The 18,755-nt window shown below is 41.3% G+C and overlaps 1 protein-coding gene across 2 annotated transcripts in view; it reads left to right on the top strand.

Moving 5' to 3' along the window:
* The first annotated feature begins 10,879 nt into the window (after window positions 1-10,879).
* The window catches only part of chrm4a (cholinergic receptor, muscarinic 4a), a 55,028-nt gene continuing 47,152 nt past the window's right edge, over window positions 10,880-18,755 (top strand). For both annotated transcript variants that reach the window (XM_012877391.3, XM_036128446.1), the window contains exon 1: window positions 10,880-11,164. In XM_012877391.3, coding sequence (XP_012732845.3) covers window positions 11,110-11,164 — 55 coding nt within the window. In that variant the 5' untranslated portion in view covers window positions 10,880-11,109. The remainder of the gene's footprint in view (window positions 11,165-18,755) is intronic.

The raw sequence follows: 18,755 nt of genomic DNA, 5'->3' as shown, positions 1-18,755 counted from the left end.
TCAGCGGAGGAGTGCTGCATCTGGCAGGTGGACCCTCAGGGCCTTCAGCTGCTCTGATGTAGACCTAAAAAAGATGTTTGGGAAGGAGCATGCTCAGCAGACATTCAGCATCACCCACCTGGCACACAGAGGGTTTGTTGGACTGCGCTGCAGCTGAAGATCAGACGGAGGGAGGAGCGTCCTCTGGGCACATGGAGATGCTTTTCAGAGTCCAGATCCCAATCTGACGGCTGTCTCCGTGTTCTGAGCTCTTGTTAGTGTTGCATTGTGAGGCAATATGTCTGTGAAATGACTTAATGCGTGACTTGTTTCTCAAGCTGCCTTCAAGTATCAACGGCCCATCTGTGGCGTCCCCCGGATGTCACGCAGAGGAGCGTTTCTCTGCGTTAATACGAGGCCGCGCACATGGCTGCAGGCTGTGAGGGATAAAGACTCAGCGCATGTGTAGCCCAACCTCAACGCTTTCTTCTTCTAATTCCTGGGATGCTCCCAGCGGGAATCTTTGATCCGCTGGACTGCAGCCATTGCTGTGATCCCGTCAGGAGGGAAGAACCGGAGCTGGCTGTAATCATTTCAGGCTCTCTGAGGTAGGGACAGCATCAGGGGGATCTAGGTACACTAATTCTGCTCTGCCGTTCCCAGGATTAGGCTCTTCATGTAAATATAGACCAGCTACATATTTATTAGAAACGCTGGAAGCTCTAAAGTCTTCCTGGTCTTGGTCCTAGTTTTCTATAAAGCTCTCTTTTAAACGAATCGTTAGAACTGAATGTTAAGCAGGAAACCAGCGGGCCGTCGCCCTTACAAAGGGAAACCTGTGAATGTGATCAGTTCATGCTGCGTTCATACTTTCACTGCAAATCAGGACTGTAAGTCATTCAGGGCTATGACCGTTTTATCTTTTGCCATTAAACTCAGAGTTGTCTCTGAAATAGATGAAGCTGCGTCAGGCTGGACAGAGAGCGTCTGTGAAGGTCAGGTTTCCACTGCTGCCACAGAGTGAATTGACTGTTGTAGCTTTATATTTAGGGTGGTTCTGCTGCCGTAGTTTCAAGTCTTCTTCAGCCTCTGACAGGTTTGCAGGATTGTCCTGGATTCACCTCCATCCATCTTCCTGCCAGCGCTGATGAGTTGTCCTGCGCCTGCTGAAGAAGAGCGTCCCCACAGCGCCATGCTGGCACCACCATGTGTCACCGTGGGGACGGCGTGTTCAGCTTTATGATGTTTAGGATGTAGACAAGTCTGCGTCCCAACAAAACATCCTTATAAAATACATGAAGGTTTGTGGTTTTATGACCAAATGTGAAAACGTTGCAAAGGTGTGGCTCTTTTCCACAACGCGCCATAAATGAAGTCTCACTTCTCCATTTTGTAGAAACAACAAGCCTACAACCTGACGTTTAATTTAGCACTGGTTTTAGAAATGGCTCATATCAAAGCTAAAACCCTCCCAGATTATGTTCAATATACTAAAATAAGTTTGCTTCACTGAAGAAAGATTCATGATTTAATGAACACAGAGAGGTCTGATTGTGGAGAGACAAAGTTTTGTCTCCTTGTTACATGATGCAGCCAGTCCTAGATTACAGCCTCACCTGTGATCACTAATTGATCAGTCAATTACCAGGTGTGTCTAAAAAGAACCGCAGCATCCAGACCTTCACATCAGCTGCATCTCTGACAACATGCCTGAGATTCACCCTGAGACCAAAGTGATTATCTAGAGGCTGAGGACCAGATCCACCGCTGAGGTGCTGAAGCCTTCAATGTGTCTCAGCGTCAACAACAAAGAATGAGAAAATGTTTTTGACGAGCCCAGGTCCAGCAGACCCAACAAGACAACTGCTCTGGTTGAACCGTATGTTGGCTGGAAAATCCAGGGCCAGCCTTCTTTGTGCTGCTGCAGAGCTCCACCAGGCCTGGTCACCTCAGGTATGTGTCAGCCAGGACAGCCTGTAGGATTCTGGCTAGAAATGGCCTCCATGGTCCAATCAGTGGCCAGAAACCAGCGCTACACAAACGGCAATCTAAAACCTGGGTGGTATTTACCACGGCCACAGCCTGCTAGAAGCATAGAGGCTGGAAAAGTGGATTTCTCAGATGAATCTTTGGTTGAATCACATCACAGATACTGCAGGAGGCCTACTGGAGTCTCCATGGACCTGAGATTCACCCAGAGAACAGTTCAGTTTGGGGGCAGAAGAATCATGGTCTGGGGTTACTTTCACTATGGGGGGTGTGAGAGATTTGCAGGGTGGAAGGCAATATCAATAACCTAAAAATATCAGTATTAGCTACCTCTTCCATTCCAACCATAAAAGGGGTCAGATGTTGCAGCAGGATGGTGCTCCATCACATACCTCCATCTCTACATCAAAGTTCCTCAAGGCGAAGAAGATCACGGTGCTCCAGGACCGGCCAGCCAATCACCACACAGGAACATCATGGAGCATGTCTGACTGGGTAGAATGAAGCAGGAAGCATGGAAGAACCTAGATGAACTCTGGAGGCATGTAAGGCTGCTTTCTTTCTGCTGAACCACATGGATGCAGTCCTTCAAGCTCATGGAAGTCATACGAGATATTAAATATGGATCTCACAGCACCGCTACTGAACTCACTGATGTTATGCAACACATATTTGTTGAATTTTCACATATTGGTTCTCTGTAGACGACAAAACTTTTGTCTCTCCACAATCAGACCTCTCTGTGTTCATGAAATCATGAATCTTTCTTCAGTGAAGAAAACTCATTTAGGATGTTGAACATCATCTGGGAGGGTTTTAGCTTTAAAATGAGCCATTTCTAAAACTAATGGATTAATTAAATGTCAGGTTCTGAGCTGTTGTTTCTAGGAAATGGAGAAGTGACGAGACTTTTATGGGGGACTGTATGAAGTAATGTGGTGAGTTTAAGCGCCGGCAAGAATTTGATGAAGAGCCGGGCTTCCAGCGCCACAAAGGGAACATTTACACAGATTACACAGATTACACTGAACAACTGAAACCTCAAACTAATATTTGCTACGGGAGAAAACACCTTTGGGTTTTGCACTGTGCCACTTTTTGATTGTACAGTTGCACATGCTGGGTCCAGACATACAGGAACACATAAAAAATTAGAATATTGTGAAAAAGTTCCAAATTTTAGTTCAGAAATTAAAATGAAAAGAATTCACCAAACGCCCTAAAATGTCAGCACTGACGTCAAAACCATTAAATAAGGATTTTTGAACCCTTTAACTGAACTCGTACTCTCAAAATAAAAAACATCACAAGTTTGGCTTTTAGTCAAAAGAGTAATGTTGAGGTTTTGTTAAGCAGTACTTACCCAAATCTGACACTTTATTGGCAATTCTAGCAGATACTGAGGACATTTCTGTTTTATAAACCTCTCTGTTTAGACCTAATCATTCATTGTCTAACTGACCTTAAACAGGACAATTCACAGGCAATGCTGTTTTGTACAGTATATATTAAACTTAAATGCATAAATCATGCCGTTCTTTCCGCGTCTTTTTATCATTTACCAAAATCAAAGAAAAGACGGGCCTGTTAGGAAACATCCACATTTGTTCCACCAAACTGAATAAACAGCATGCTGATGCTTGCTGTTTATTCAGAGTGGGAGTTGGGACATTAAAACAAATCTCATTCATGTAGAAGATGCCATGTTGTCCAGTATTTTGGCTGAAGTCCTGCTGCCTTGAGGCTGGCAGCAGCCTACATACATACCATAATGCCTGCAACTTAATAAAATGATTTCACAGCTCAATGTTTCTGGAAGCTTTCTAATTGTATCTGTTCTGTAATTGGACCATAAGAAGGCTGTAGGACACCTTCTAACCACTTTTCAAAAGGTTACAGCTTAGTGAAACAAAACTTTTCTCTTTCTTTTCTACAGATGTCACTTCAATAAAAAATATGAAAGCCACTGGAGCAAAACGGCATGGATTTAATTAGGATGTGCGGCGAAGCATTTAAAGGCAACACTGCAAGACGACTGATTTCCAGGATTTAGTCACTCTTGCTGCTGGGAGGTGGTCTCTGCATATTGTCCTTCAAATGAATGCTGAAGAGGGAAAAAAGTCTGTAAAAGTCTGGAAAAGTCTTCTAGAGAATGTAAGAGTAAAATCACATTGAAACAGAAAAAGGCACTATAAAAAGGAACACGCAAAAACAAACCCTAGTAGTGTTGGAAAATATGAATCTGCCGCTCATTTCCATATTTTAATTAAAGGTCCCTTAATATAACATTTTACTGGGAAAGGCACGTTAATTTAACACTTCTCAGACATGAGGACAAACCTGGTGCTTTAGAGGAAAAAGGGGATTTATTAAACAAAGGCATACTTTACAAAATGAGAAATTGACTTAAATGGCACCACTAAAATGTAAATGACGTCAATTTAACCCCGGGACTATTAAATGTCTAATAGACCCTTCACCTAATTTTAGTTTTGTCCAAACAGGCCAGTGTAAAGAGAAGAAAATCCATTATTTTACTGTCAAACACAGGCTATATTAAGCTGAGATTGTTAATTTACATAATAGAGTTACTGGAAAGATTTAGTGTGAATAAAATGGCTTTTTAACGAGTAACAAATTTCCGGCTAATTAAGAGCCTGTAAAAGTTCAGCATTGTAACAGAGACCAGATTAGGGCCCATGTCGTGTAAATCTGCTCCTCTGTTTGTTTCCCAGAGAGGAACTTAAAAAAGGACAATGTTGGCTATAAATGGAAAAAGGGAAAACACTCCAAAATCTGAAGGGATGTGATTCCTTTCTGCGTCCAGTAAATGGATGTGGATAGCACGCGTGTTTTTGCACCAACAGGCTTACGTAAGAAGTTCTCCTCATACCATTATGGGCTGAAGTGGACTGAATCTGGCTCAGCCATTATGCTCTTATACAACCCACTGCAGTGAGAAGAGTCTGGGTGTGTGCACACCAACGTTACTCATGTCCTTCTCTGCCATTCCACTCATTTTTACACCTGCAGCACATCTTCACCGGGCCTGCTGGGCTTCATCGTGCTGCAGGTATAAATGCAGGACGGTCGCAGGACAACAGATGCTCTGGAATTCACACAAAGACAGAGAGCTGCACACCTGCAGCCTCCCATTCAACTAGTGCTGCATTATTCTGCAAGTGGTTAAAGTTTAATACATTCTGCCAATGAGAACAGGTGCAGCGCTGCGAGAGAGAGAGACAAACATGAGAAGTGTGTTTTATGTCTTTGTCACACCGAGGTTTCAGCTGATCAAACGACAAATCTAAGATCTAAAGACAAACTACAACAGATGAAAAACAAAGTTACAAACATCTAAATGCCTGGAAAGGGTAAAAAGCTACCTCCAAATTTCTTTAGCTCTCTGGGGAACCACAGTGAGAACCATGAATATGGAAAACATGGAACAGTGGAGAACCTTTCCATCAGGGGGTGAGACTGAAGCGGACCTTCTCCTTGCTTTAGTCCGTCCTCCACTGCAGCCAGCTGAGATGATCCCTGCTTCCAGGCTGTAGTATACTTCAGGTCCTGACTGCTCCACCTTATTTGGCTCGTGGCCGTATGCTTTTCCACATGTTGGTCCTGCGTGTCAGCTGAAGTGGCAGCAGCTTATTTATTGAAATGTGAGGTGGGTGTGCTGCCATGTTTCCAGCAGGCCCTGGCTGCTCACAACCTAAGCCCTGCAGCTTAGTAGCCTGTAGTCTGTGTGCAGTTCATTTGCTGATGTTACGTCTCTCAGGAACAGGCCTTTGCTGTCTAGTAATAATATTTATTTACTAGTTGCTTAGTTTAATAAGATGTAAATGGGTGTGTGTGTGTGTGTGTGTGTGTGTGTGATGGACTGCCATTGTTGGTTGCCTTGCCTCATGGGCTCCAAACCGCCTCAGTGGAGAACTGAGTGGTTTTCCCTCAGTCCAAGGTCAGCTCCTGCATTATTTTATATTCATTTTCAGAGTCAGGTTCTTCAGCGGTTTAGACTTTGTTTAATGAACAATAAAGCTTTTAACGTTATTTCATTTTAGCTTTTTCTGATCTTTAAAGACGTTGGTTGGTCCTTGAGCCGCCTACTTCATGACACACTTGTTTCACTCGTTCATCACACTCACACGACTCCGTCTGTTACTGCGAGTCGTCCAGGTTCTGAAACAAGAACGCATCCCAACATGTTGAACTGATAGCATGTTCTTTCTTTCAAATGCTATTTTATATTACATGTAATGGCAAAACAACAAAATCTGCTTTTTCCCACCACTCTACCTGTACGATGCTTTTCTTAAAGCTACGCTGTGTTATACAAGAACAAGCCAGATGTGTTTAGCCAGGTTTACGTTCAGAACTACATGAAAGATAAATGTATGGATCAACAAAGGCTTTTAATAAGGGGATCAGTTCAAACTCAGTTCTTAAGGTAAAGGAATTTAGCTGATTGGTTTCCCAGAAGCAGCTTTTTGCAGAGGGCCTTCTCTCGGTGTTCCACAGTGAGCGCACCTTGTCAGTTTCACTCATGTACCGCATTTAGGAGACGAGCATTTAAAGCTTTCAGTATGCAGCAAGATTTTAAAATCAATATGTAACCTAAAAGGGAACCTGTGCAGACAGCCAGACACAGAGTTAATGTTTTTGTGCCTTTTATTCTCAGTAATGAGTCTAGCTCCAGCGTTCTGAGCCTACTGAGGACAAAGGCTTACTGTAAGTTTCATTACAGTAATCGATAGAAGAGGAGACAACAGCAAGCACAAAGCTTTTTTCTTTTCTTTTGAAAGACAAGTCAGGCTGTAAGATGCCACAGACGAGTGTTATCTTTATAGAAACCATAATGGACACCGACGTTTTGGATTGGCTGGACATAAAGAAGACGAGAAACGAAAAGGAGACCAAGGACTCAGCCTTGGAGAGCACCACAACTGAATTAAAGGTCGTAGCTACAACATTTTCATCAAAATGATACAGTTTTCAAAAATGATACATCCACAGAACGTCTAGACTGATGCAGAATAAAAGTATTATTTTTACTGAAAAATAAATATACAGTATATAAATATTTGCTTTGGAAACGTTGACGGGTCCAAAGTATCTAACTATGTACTGATTGGCTGATCTGCCCTGAGTAGAAGGCAGCTACTCTGAGTAGTTCTACCTCACGCTGTCATACTGAGAACAGGTGATATCAGCCAGGTAACTAAACTCAGCGTCCTACCAACCCTGAGTTAAGCGCCAGCATGAGCAGGAAACAAGACCTGATCAATGGAACCCAGATAAGACGATTCACCAAGGCAATGGCAGGAAAGAAGGAGCCTGCAATTATTAAAGTATGTCTGATTCTGATTCTGATTCTGATTCTGCACGTAGCGTTTCCCACGAGTGGAATTAGAAATCTTTTTTTTTTTTTTGTGCCTAGAAATCTTAAATGAAGTCATATGGAGAATATTAAACCATAATTAAGAAAAAGAAACAATGAGAAAAAGCGAGTTAGCAGAGAATTGCTGAAAAGGTCAATGCATGAGTTTTATGAGAGAATTAAAGCTGTATTCTCACACATTCAACACCCAGAAACAGGGGGGGGGGGGGCATTGATTGTGCAACAGGTGGAACCTGACAGGCATAAAAGACATGTGGCAGCAAATCAGGAGGAAGTATGAAAATACAGTTTAATCAGGTCAGGTTAAGTTATAAGGTGTTGTTATGGTTTACCTTAATCAACTAAAGCATTAATTGACTATATTCAACATTTTTTTGCGATTTATGATGGGATGATGTGAGTTATTGAAATAACTGATATGTTAATACATTTTTTGTCAGAATTTGGCTTCACCCATCATTCTAAACATCAGCTAACACTGATTTTCTTGTAGGTGCATGACTTGTACCAACCTCACTTTATATGAATCTTATAAGCTATATTTATATTTTAAGTTGAAGTATAAAGGTTGCCTTATTTAAGTGAAGAAATGTGCCGTAGCCCTAATGGTGTTGTGGGAAAAATCTATTAATGGAAACTCAAAAACATGAATGGAAGTCAGAATAAATGACCATCAGGTTTTCCATTGCTCATCTTTTATAGGTCTGCTAGTCCTTCTGTGGGTCTGCCTCCTGCACCCCCCCAGGCCAACCCTCACCCACCAGCAAACTGAGCACGCTGAGCAATTATGCAGGTGGCACAACGTTCAGCTTCTCTAGATCCCGTCACGTCCAACAAAGAATGAACCTGCTCTCACCTGTAAGAGGGTACCAGTGACAGATTCTAAGCTTTTCTGGCCAATAGCAGCTGAGCTCTGCGGCTGGGCCCTCAGGCCGCCCTCATGAAGTCTGTTTCTAATGGTTTGGGACGAGACAGTCAAGCCAGTGGCCTGCTTGGAGGTCACCTTGCAGGACTCTGGCAGTACTCCTTCAGTTCCTACCTACAAAAAGGAGAAACTAGTCCTGCTGATGGGGAAGGACCTCCGACGGTCCCGTCCAGCTCTCCTGGAGTAACTGCCTGTTTCCTGGGATCTCCTGCATGCTTTGACACTGTCCTGGAAGACACAGCAAACCTTGTTTTTAGCCCGTGATGACGTACCGTTCTGGTAAAGTTGGACCGCCTGTGCAACCTCTGTAGGGTCCAGACATGGCCTCATGGTACCAGCAGTGATACTGACCTGGGTTCAATGCTAAGCTACTAGAGAAACAAGGTCTGTGGCATCTACCCGCAGAAGCTTTGCTGTTTTTATGATGGTCTCATTTTTTTTCACCTTTGGCGCCCCTGTTATGAATTTTATTAACACCAGCGCCGCTGACACTGATTAACAATCCTCTCTGCTACTGAACTGACCAGATCAATAATCCACAAGATTAACTGACTTGTTACTACACCCTGATTAAAAAGCGGCTCTTCAATTATTTCCTGGCCAATGCATATTTTCCTCCTACTATTTTGAAGTGGATGACAGTGCAGATAATAGGCTGATGAAATGTCTCATCTCCCTTTTTAAATTAAATAATCTGAAAATTTCTTTTTGTCCTGTGCTGAGATTTGTGTGATGGTCTGAAACGTTTAAGCAGGGGGGGGGGGCTTCATGGCATGGCAGATGAAATTCCAAACATTTGTCGTATCTAGACATCCCTTTTACCTTTGTAGCACTTTAATCGGCGTACCAACGCAGTCCCTGATCAGGGCACAGCTACAGACAGTGTTCTGGAGACGGCCCGGCAGGATCAGTTGTTTCTGCAGCTACTCATGAAGCGCAGTCCTCCACAGCAGCTGCTGGTCACCCTCTACACTGCTGTCTGCTCATCCACTAAACAGAACCAGTCCAAAGTTCAGCCATCAGGTCTGCAGAGGGGATCATGAGGGCGGACCTTCCCTCCATCCAACAGGCTGGAGGTGCACAGACAGAGAACATTTGTTTCTAAAACTGCTCTAATAACGCTTCATGTAGCTGGGCTGGAGCATGCAAAGCCTTTAATGCCAGTTTAGGCATATTTTATACATGCAGAGCATCAGATTCCAACCACTTTGCTGCCATCTAGTGGTTGGAATCGTACAACATGATGTGAATTTTTCATACTAATACTTCCAGTAATTCCTGAAACTATTACTGTTTTGTTTCTGTTAAATTCAGATGAACTTTCTCCACTTAGCCTGCGCTTGACAACAAAGCATGAGTAATTTAACTTTTTATTAACAGCCAAATAAATCCAGCAGGCACAGAGGGGTTAAAAGTGCTGTTATTGCGAATTATGAATACACGTATTTATAATTAAGAACACAGTTAAGCATGGCGAAGATTGAGCTAGATTTAAAAGAAGCAGTGGCAGTTCTAGAACAGATTTACCAGGGGGGCAGGTGGGGCCATTGTTTTTTTTTTACAGGGGCATATAAAATAGTTAAATAATTAAGCAGGCAATATTTAATTGTTTAATAATATAAAGTGAGCCACTTGTGGCTCTGGATCTGCAGGTTTCAGACCCCAGATAGCAGATGAAAACTGTGATCCCAGCTCAATACGGCTGAAGCTAAAAGTGAAACACCTTGATTTTTAATCCTTGTTAGAATGAAACTGTAAAGGTAAAAAAATAAAATTGGTCAAAGTGACCAATCAGGTATGGTTTCTTCACCAGCGCAAGACGTTTATTTAATGTTATGTCTTTAGTTCAGGGGCCCTAACAGGCTGGCCCCTGTTGGCCCCTGTCTAGAACTGCCCCTGGAAAGAAGAAATACGTTGATGCAAATATTCCTCAAGTAAACTTTGAAGACATACTATTTGTATCCGATGGATATAGAACTAAATAAAAGACAGAATGTTTGTTTACCAGAGAAGCCACATTTGGCACAGCCAACCAGCACAACATTTAAGATCGGTTTAGCTCCAAGTATTCTGCAATCCCCCCAAACGTCTCTCTGGACTATAAATGCTTGCTTCATGTTTAAAGTGACAAAAGCACATATCCAACTTTCCTCCCTCGACCTCGGGGTTTTGCATGCATTTGCTTGAAAGGAGATTGCATTTTGATAGCCAGAGGGGGCTGAGGGAGTATTAAAACTCCTGTATTAAAACTGCATGCAGGCTCAGCTTTTTTTTCTTAAATCCGCTGTGCTTTGGTAGAAAACTGCTTCTTAGTTGCAATTTGTTCTATATGTCGGTAGTTGAAGCATGTAAAGCAATTTTAACTCTCTGCTGGGAACTGAACGGGGAGAATGAATGAATGAATGATTCCCTGTGGTGTTGCGCATCAATATGGGGAAGATTTAGGAATGCATCTGTATAAGCGAGGGTTCTTATTTGCAAAGAGTGAGTCATGAAGGATTGGCTGAAGAAAATGACATCATGAGTCTCTCTCTATCTCTCCCCGCCGCTCCTTCCCAGAGAGCGGAGCGCGGCGCGGCGCGGTGCGGTGCGTAGCGGTGCGGTGCGTAGCGGTGCGGTGCGCCTGGATGGCATGGAGCTGATCCCTCGCAGAGTTCAGATCGCTGCGATCTTGTTGGATGTCGCCGGGAAGTCGGAGTGATAAAGAATCAAGCTGCAGACAGGAGAGCTTTGAAAAGACCCCAGACCTCGGCTGGATCAGCGGAGGATCAGGACCCTCATCGCTGGGAAAACTTGGGCTTCTTTGCCATGAAACATGAGTAATGAGAGCAGCGAAGTTGGGGGCTTCCAGCCCCCCTGGAACTTCAACGGTGAGTAAAAACTATTTATTTGGTTGGGTGGAATTAAGCGGCGTATTTAGTTTTTTATTCTGACCTGCGGGAATAAAAGCTAAAGTATGGAAATCAGTCAGGTGCGCTCCTGGCGGCCCCCCGCTGTGCTGGCATGACTTCCCTCATTACAGACAGTGGAGCTAATATCATGACAGGTCATTCAAAGCTTTCTTTGATTAGCTTTCTTTGCGAAATGCTAAATGCAAACAAAGCAATAAATGAGTGGAAAGGAATCAATCAGAGAATATGGGCCAAATTCTTCCCAGATCCCGGGATTCCTCCGCACCTTTGACTAAAGTCTCTTTTTCAGTCTGGATAAGTATGGCTATAGAAAGCATAGTATAGAGAATTATGGGGATTTTCTTACTTTATTACAAATGCTGTTATCTAAATAATGTGAACTTCCCTCCTTTGTTTCTTCCTCGTCTCCTTCCTCGTCCCCTCGTGTCCTTCTTTCTTAATATCCTTCTATTCAAAATTCCTGTCTGTATTTTTTTTTTTAGCCAAGTCCATCCATTCACTTATTTAATCATTTATTACAGAGGTCAGGCTTAAATGCGTGTTTAAAGCCTGACCTCGGTTGAAATATTTCCTTAAATGTATTTTGTCTTTTGCATTTTATATTTTGAAATGGACACAAAGGGCTGAGAACTCTGTGAACTCTGGCATTGGTTACATGGAAATTGTGTACTAAAATGTCTTTGGCTCATCCTAGTGGTTTAAAAGGAAGATCTTTGGAATTTTAATGCACCTTTAATGGATTTCTTTTGGAATAAAAGCCAAAATATGAAGATTAAAATCTGAAGAATATGTTCTTTTCTCCCTTTTTTACTTACCAGGCGTTACAATTGTGTTTCTAGGTGGGAGGGTTTGGGGTAGAACCAAATGCACACAAACGCTGCAGAAATGAAAAACCTAAGCAAAAAACAAAAACACACACACACAACACTCAACCTGCTTTTATGGATATTTATTTCATTTGTTCCTCCTGCCAGTTTTCTGTCTTTTAAAAACAATATTTATTTTCTCATTTCCCCCCTCCTTATAGGCCGTTAGTGAGGCTTGAAACATGATTTAATTGAATCCAAAACCACGCAACTTGTTCAAATTTCCACTCCAGAATAAGGCTGAATGTTAAATTCCCTGGACGAACACAAGGAGCTGTTCTCCAGTCTGCTTCACAGGAGTCTGTTGACATGATTTAACATCTTGTGACACATGATGCTCGTACGTGAGGAGGAATTTAGTGCGATAAGAGGAGAAAAATGATAGGACAGGGTTCCATCCTTCCATCCTTCCTGGAGCGTGTTAACAATCAGAGCTGCAGCATATTTAAATGGCCCGGCAGATCATTGTGGCTTCTTTGTTCATTTGTCACCCGTCTCTAATCCGCCTGTTATGCAGCCTGCTCCTTGGATTGTGTGGGTGATAAGTCCATTTGGATTTGTGTCGTTGGGTTGTATGTGACGGAGCCTGCTTTGCTCCATGATATATTGTGCTTTTACACGTATTTGGGACCGAATAAAATAGAATATTTCAGGATCCTAAACTATTCATTTAATTATGCTAATAAATATTTCCACAGAAAAACTGTGAAGTTTCAGTTTGTTGAATTTTCAGGTAAATAACCAACAGTATTATTTGTACTGGAGCACATCATAATGGGGGGTGACTGTGGTGGTTGTCTTGCCCAGGGGCATGTGGCAATGTGCCCCTGGGCAAGGCACTGAACCCCAAGTTGTACATCGGTGTATGTATGTGAGTGTGACTGGCTGGATGTTACTCCAGAGTAAAGTGTTTTCATCGATCATTATGACCAGAAAATGGCTATATATGCCATAAATTCATTCCATTTACAATTTTATAAACATACAGCATTACAAAACACTTTGAGATTTATAGCCTAAATGAATTAGCAGTGCCTGCCTTTTGGTCGTATAAGAACATGGAATTTAAGGTTTAATTGACAAAACAAAGCAGTCACTAACACCCAACAATAAAAAACAGAACCAGCTGGACATTTTAAATCAGGTTACATGTCCAGAAATGTTATGAAGTTGTGGAAGTTTTTTTTTTTTTTGGGGGGGGGGGGGGGGGGGGCTACTTTAAATAGAAATGGCCACCAGTAACAAGTCATTTAATGAGGAGGCTAAGCATTGACTGTGGGAATGTTTGCAAATGAGGTTTTAGAACTTTGGCTAACATCTTGACATGCTTGTCAAGTTTCAAACCCAAGATGAAGAGAGTTTTTATTCCCTACTGAGACCTCTTTGATATTTTGCTCATTGGTCTTTAGGTTTAAATGATTGCTGTTAGTCAAAGATCGGGCCCTTGAGGAAACACAAACAGACAAAGTTTAGTTAACATTTAATGAGAGACACGGCTTTTCAGAACACACTACAGCTGACTCCAGATTGGAGATGGAATGTCCTTAGCTGCTGGAAATGAAGCTGCATCATCAGCAAACATCGGCAACAAAGGTGTGGAATATCATTTGTTTTAAAGAAGAACTGAGCGCAGGGGTACACCTGTACTCACCTTTACAAATCTGTCACATCTCACCACTTCTCCCAACGCATCAACGCATCGATCAGTTTCCAAGGCATGATTTAAACTACTTTAAACTTAAAATGTGATCTTTAATTATTCATGAACAAGAGTTTCCTGTTGTGGCTGAGTTATGTGGATCCACTGCTGAACCATTCAAGAAAGAAGCAATTATTAGTCTCTAAAGAGGACGAAAACCAAAACTGGAAATTGTATATTGTCCTGGCATGGTTACTATTGCATCATGGGTATTTTTGTGCAGGCAAGTTCATTTGCCGGAATTATGCCAAATTTACAGAGAAGTTTTTAGAAAGGACAAATACAAAGACTCTATCTGGAATAGGGCAGGACGATATAGGAAAAAAAACATATCAATAAAATAGAAATCATATTGATCAATATCGATAATTCTCCAAAAAAAATCTAAACATATGTTTTAAGTGCAGCCCTGGGAGTATTATGCTTTTGCTTAATTGTCTTTTTTTCAGATAAAGAACACACAACCACTAAATTCAAACTCAAACCTTTATTCAATCAACTTTTTTTTTTATTCAAACAACTTTTTCACCAAAACTGCAAGTCTAAAAATAGAAAAAAAAAGAACATGCGTTTTCTGAACTCTCCCAAGAGGGCGGGGCTTGGTGACGGAGGGTTCCTGGGTCTGCGTTGTGATTGGCTGGTAGGATGTAATGACTGTAGTATTAACCTACATGATAGGCTAGAATGCTAAAGGAAGGAAAACCGTTCTTCTATTGAACTTTTTATTAACCATTTTTTTCCTATTAACTGATTATATAGTGTTATTGAATTATTGTCTGGCTCTATTCTGGAAACTACATTTTCATGTAAACATCTAAATATCATCTAAATAGCTCAAATCCATTGTATATACCTGGTTATCAGTCTAACTTCATTTGGGAGCATGAAGGAAGCCTGTGCGGGTGGGACTCACACCACCTTGTCTCTGACCCCGGGTCCACAATCCACACCCTCCCCACCCGGGCCCAGAACATCACACAAACTACACAACATTCCAGTTGGAGAGAAGCTGCTGGACTAACCAGGCTGTGATTGACAGCTCTGAAGCTGGGAACATCTGCTGGTTCATGTCTATGTACTCATTTTAAATCTTAATGCTGTTTCTGCCATATGGCCAAACTGTAGGGTTGACTTTTGGAAGATGTCCCCTTGTTGTCTTGAAGCTTTATTCGTTGTTTTCTTTAGACACAGACCTGATTAGCAGTTAACCACTGTCATCTTTTACGGCTGTTTCTAGGGTAGAATGACCCTTTTAACATTTTAGAATGTTAAAAGGAAATCTAAAAAGGAATAGCAGCAAATGTTATCTGTATGGTCACAGGCTGTTTATGCCAGGGTCTGTGTGTGGCTAGAAACACACGGTCTGGATAAATGCCGACACATGTCCATCTCAGTCATTTAGAATATCCTCTAAAAGTTCCTTATTTCAGAAGCTCAGGTTATAAAGTGAAACAGACGAGTTACTTAAAGACTGACTTACTCCCAGGTTTAAGTTCTGGTCATTTTCATGATTGTGGAAATGTTGTCTTTCATGAAATGTCTATATTACATGAGGTCTATAAAAGCATGTTTTTTAAGAAAAGAAATGTGATGGGGATTAAACTGGTCTGATATGACGGAGCATCTCAAAGGATAAACTAGAAAAGGCTGTTCCTGCGAAACAGCAGTGAGAATGCTAATCTGCAGAATGATTGAGCAGAAGATGCAGAAAACATTGAAATCAGATTTGAAGAATTTGAAAAAGTTTGAAGAATTGAAAGAAATAGAAGAATTTGAAGGATTTTGAAGTTTGAAGAATTTGAAGGAATTTGAAGTTTGAAAAATTTGAAGAATTTGAAACATTTGAAGAAATTTGGAGAATTAGAAAAAGTTTGAAGGAATTTGAAAATTTTGAAGAATTTGAAGAAATTTGAAATATTTGAAATTTTTCAAAAAATTTGAAGGAATTTGAAAAATTTGAAGAATTTGACAAACTTGAAGAATTAAAATTTTTTGAAGAAATTTGGACAATTTGAACAAATTTGAAGGAATTTGAAAAATTTTAAAAAATTGAAGAATTTGAAGATTAAGAACTAAAAAAATTCTGAAGAAATTTAGCAAGGCGCCTGCCTCGTGGTACCGTCAAAAATACTAACGGGGAGTAACACTGCAAATTTCAGCTTCCTACGGTCTTCACAGCACCCACAGTGCCCTTCGAAAGGTGCCATGTTAAGTCAATGGACCTCCTAGAAGCCTCTGGCTAAAAGGGTTGTCATGGAGACTCCCTCACAGCTGTAGCCCTCTATTTGTCTGTAAAGGCAGAACAACCCCGGCTAAGCAGAAGTTGGTAGGACCTTTCTAAAGCTACTTCTGGTTAGCAACATGCTAACCGTTAGCCGCTAGCATGGTTGTGTTCAGTATCACCGGGTGATTGTACTCTGTCAGTTTGGTCCAAATCCTGTACTGGGAAGTGCCTCAAAAAGGGGTGCCAATACTTAATGTCACCAAACGTGACCAAAGTTCATGGGTCAGATTGGCCTCCTTTAGCAACTCAGCCTCACCAAATCTGGGCCAAGAACTCAACAATTGACCAAAATGGTCAGTAGTGCCATTTCCCACATGTGGGGGGTGCTGTATTGGCCAATTGGGTCGTGTCTGGGCATCATGCCAGGTCCTGTTGGAAGCAAAGGCCCAATAGGAAAGCATGTGACATCCAAAATGGGAAAGAAAAGTGACACATGGCTGAAAGTCACTTGAAAATTTTAAAATGTTAAGAGGAAGTGACTGTGCGAATTTCAGGTTCCTACATTAATCACAGCCACTGCAGTGGATGTTGAAAGTTGCCATTCTATCCGAAAGGAGCCTCTCCCTCTGGCCCTCAGAGTTCTGTCGTCATGGAAACTCACTGACACAGCTGCAGCGGGCCGTCTACCGAAGTGCAGAGACTTTCTATCAGACTCTGTCTCATTGAAATAGAATGGAATACTTTGCCTCAAACAACGCTCCATATCTCCTGTTCCGTAAATGGTAGAGACGTCATTTTTTCAGTGTTTAATTCTTAACGGATAGGAGAACAAGAAAAACTATCGGTTTTTGTTAGAAATATTCTAATTTAGGCGTAAAAAATTATGATATAAAGGGGATTTTTAAGGATTTTAAGAAATCCTACGAAAACGGTCCCGAACACATCGCTGTAGCTGAAAAAGTATAAAAGATATCAAAATAATTCTTTCACTCTGAGTATCAGCAGGCTTTTGAGGACTATGGAGCTCATTTTTATGTTTGTACAAAAATCGGTGTAGGCACAGCGACGATGTAAAAAAGTGGATGATGTGGAACAATGCAGCTCTAAAGCATTTTCAGGATTTTGCACATTCGCTACTCCCGAACAAATTGTTCCTGCGGCAAAACCTTAACAGCTATCAACAAAATTCTTTTTTTATGAGTGCCAGAAGGGTCGGGACATTCATGTGTGAAAATCTCATGCCTGTACATAAAACGGTTTAGGAGTAGCGACGATGTAGAAAAGTGCCTCATTTGGGGAGATTGAAGTCTGATCCTGTTTTAGCATTTTCCCAAAACGCTACTCCCGAACAAATTGTTCCTGCGGCAAAACCGTAACATTTATTGACAAAATTTCTCTTTTGTGAGCGCCAGAAGGGTCGGGACATGAATGTGTGAAAGTCTCATGCCTGTACATGAAACGGTTTAGGAGTAGCGACGATGCGAAAACATGTGATGTTTTGGATTTCCAGGTGTCATTTTTGAAAACCGCTCCATAGGAAATGAATGGGGGAGGTTTCGGGTTAGTGTCGCTCTGAGGTGATTTGCGAAAAATCTATAAATCCCACTCCAATGATGGTTACATTTTCCGAATCCAGACAAAAATTCCTACGTTTTGATGTGTAATTTATGTGGATAGGTTGAAAATTGAGCGAGTGAGAAGAAGTTGTTCGGAGAAGAAGAATTTGTTAAATTTCTAGAGTGCGCACTCTAAACGAGGCTCCTTGACGACCATAGCAACGCATGTTATTTGCTGAATTTCTTGAAAAACCAAAATTATTTTAAAGACGTACTATACGAAAATGGTTTAAGATATGAAAAAGCTGAAACATACCATAATAGCCAAAAGATATCACTACGTTTTAAACGTTGAATGGCGTTTATAGGTGAAAGTAGGCTGAAGCAGTAAGATGACAAAAAGTTGAAATATTTGAAGAATTTGAAGGATTTTCCATTCATTTTCAATGAGAGCAAAAAACGCACAAAAAGTTAAATATTTTAAATATTATAAAAGTTATAATTACAAAAAGACATAGCAGTAATGTCGTGAACGAGCTGAACGTTTTGATACAAAAATTGTTTAAATCGGTTGAAGTATGCAGGAGTAGTTAGATGCCGAAAAACGTACGGAATAATAATCAAGACCTGAAGGAACTTAATAAGTGAGAATGCTGTATAGCATTCTCACTGATAAGTGGTGGCATCATAAGTAGGATGGTCCTTCCAGGCAGCTAGCTGCCCAGTGTGTCCGTGAGGAAGCTTCCATATCCATGAGGACCTGGCTGCAGACCTCCACTGTCAGGCCCAGAAACTGTGAGGAGGGGAGGATATTATGAGAGTGAGCATACGTACGAAAAGAAGAAGGCAAGTGGACTTATTGTCCGAGTAGCAGTGAGTTATGCTAATTTATGTTTTTCATTTAAAATGTATCAAAAAGAGGTTGTATGCATCACAAAACATCAGTTGCTGCTAATGGGTGTTGAGTTTGTGTGGCCCACTTAACTTATCACGCCAGAGACGCCACTGATCGACAAAGAGCCAAACATGACATTTATGGTGGTTAGGAATAAAAATACAGAATAATACAACAGAAAAATTAACTGAAACAAATATATAGAGAAGGAGCAGTGCAATAAAGTCAAAATTAAGTGACAATGAAAAGGCAGTGATGTACTCTGTACAGTATTACATGTACTATATTACATATAGTAGTACATTGAGT

Source organism: Fundulus heteroclitus, chromosome 24 (genome assembly GCF_011125445.2).
Source record: "Fundulus heteroclitus isolate FHET01 chromosome 24, MU-UCD_Fhet_4.1, whole genome shotgun sequence".
In the NCBI taxonomy this organism is placed as follows: domain Eukaryota; kingdom Metazoa; phylum Chordata; class Actinopteri; order Cyprinodontiformes; family Fundulidae; genus Fundulus; species Fundulus heteroclitus.
Note: the sequence above shows the minus strand (reverse complement) of the source record. Positions and strands in the feature narration are given on the sequence as shown.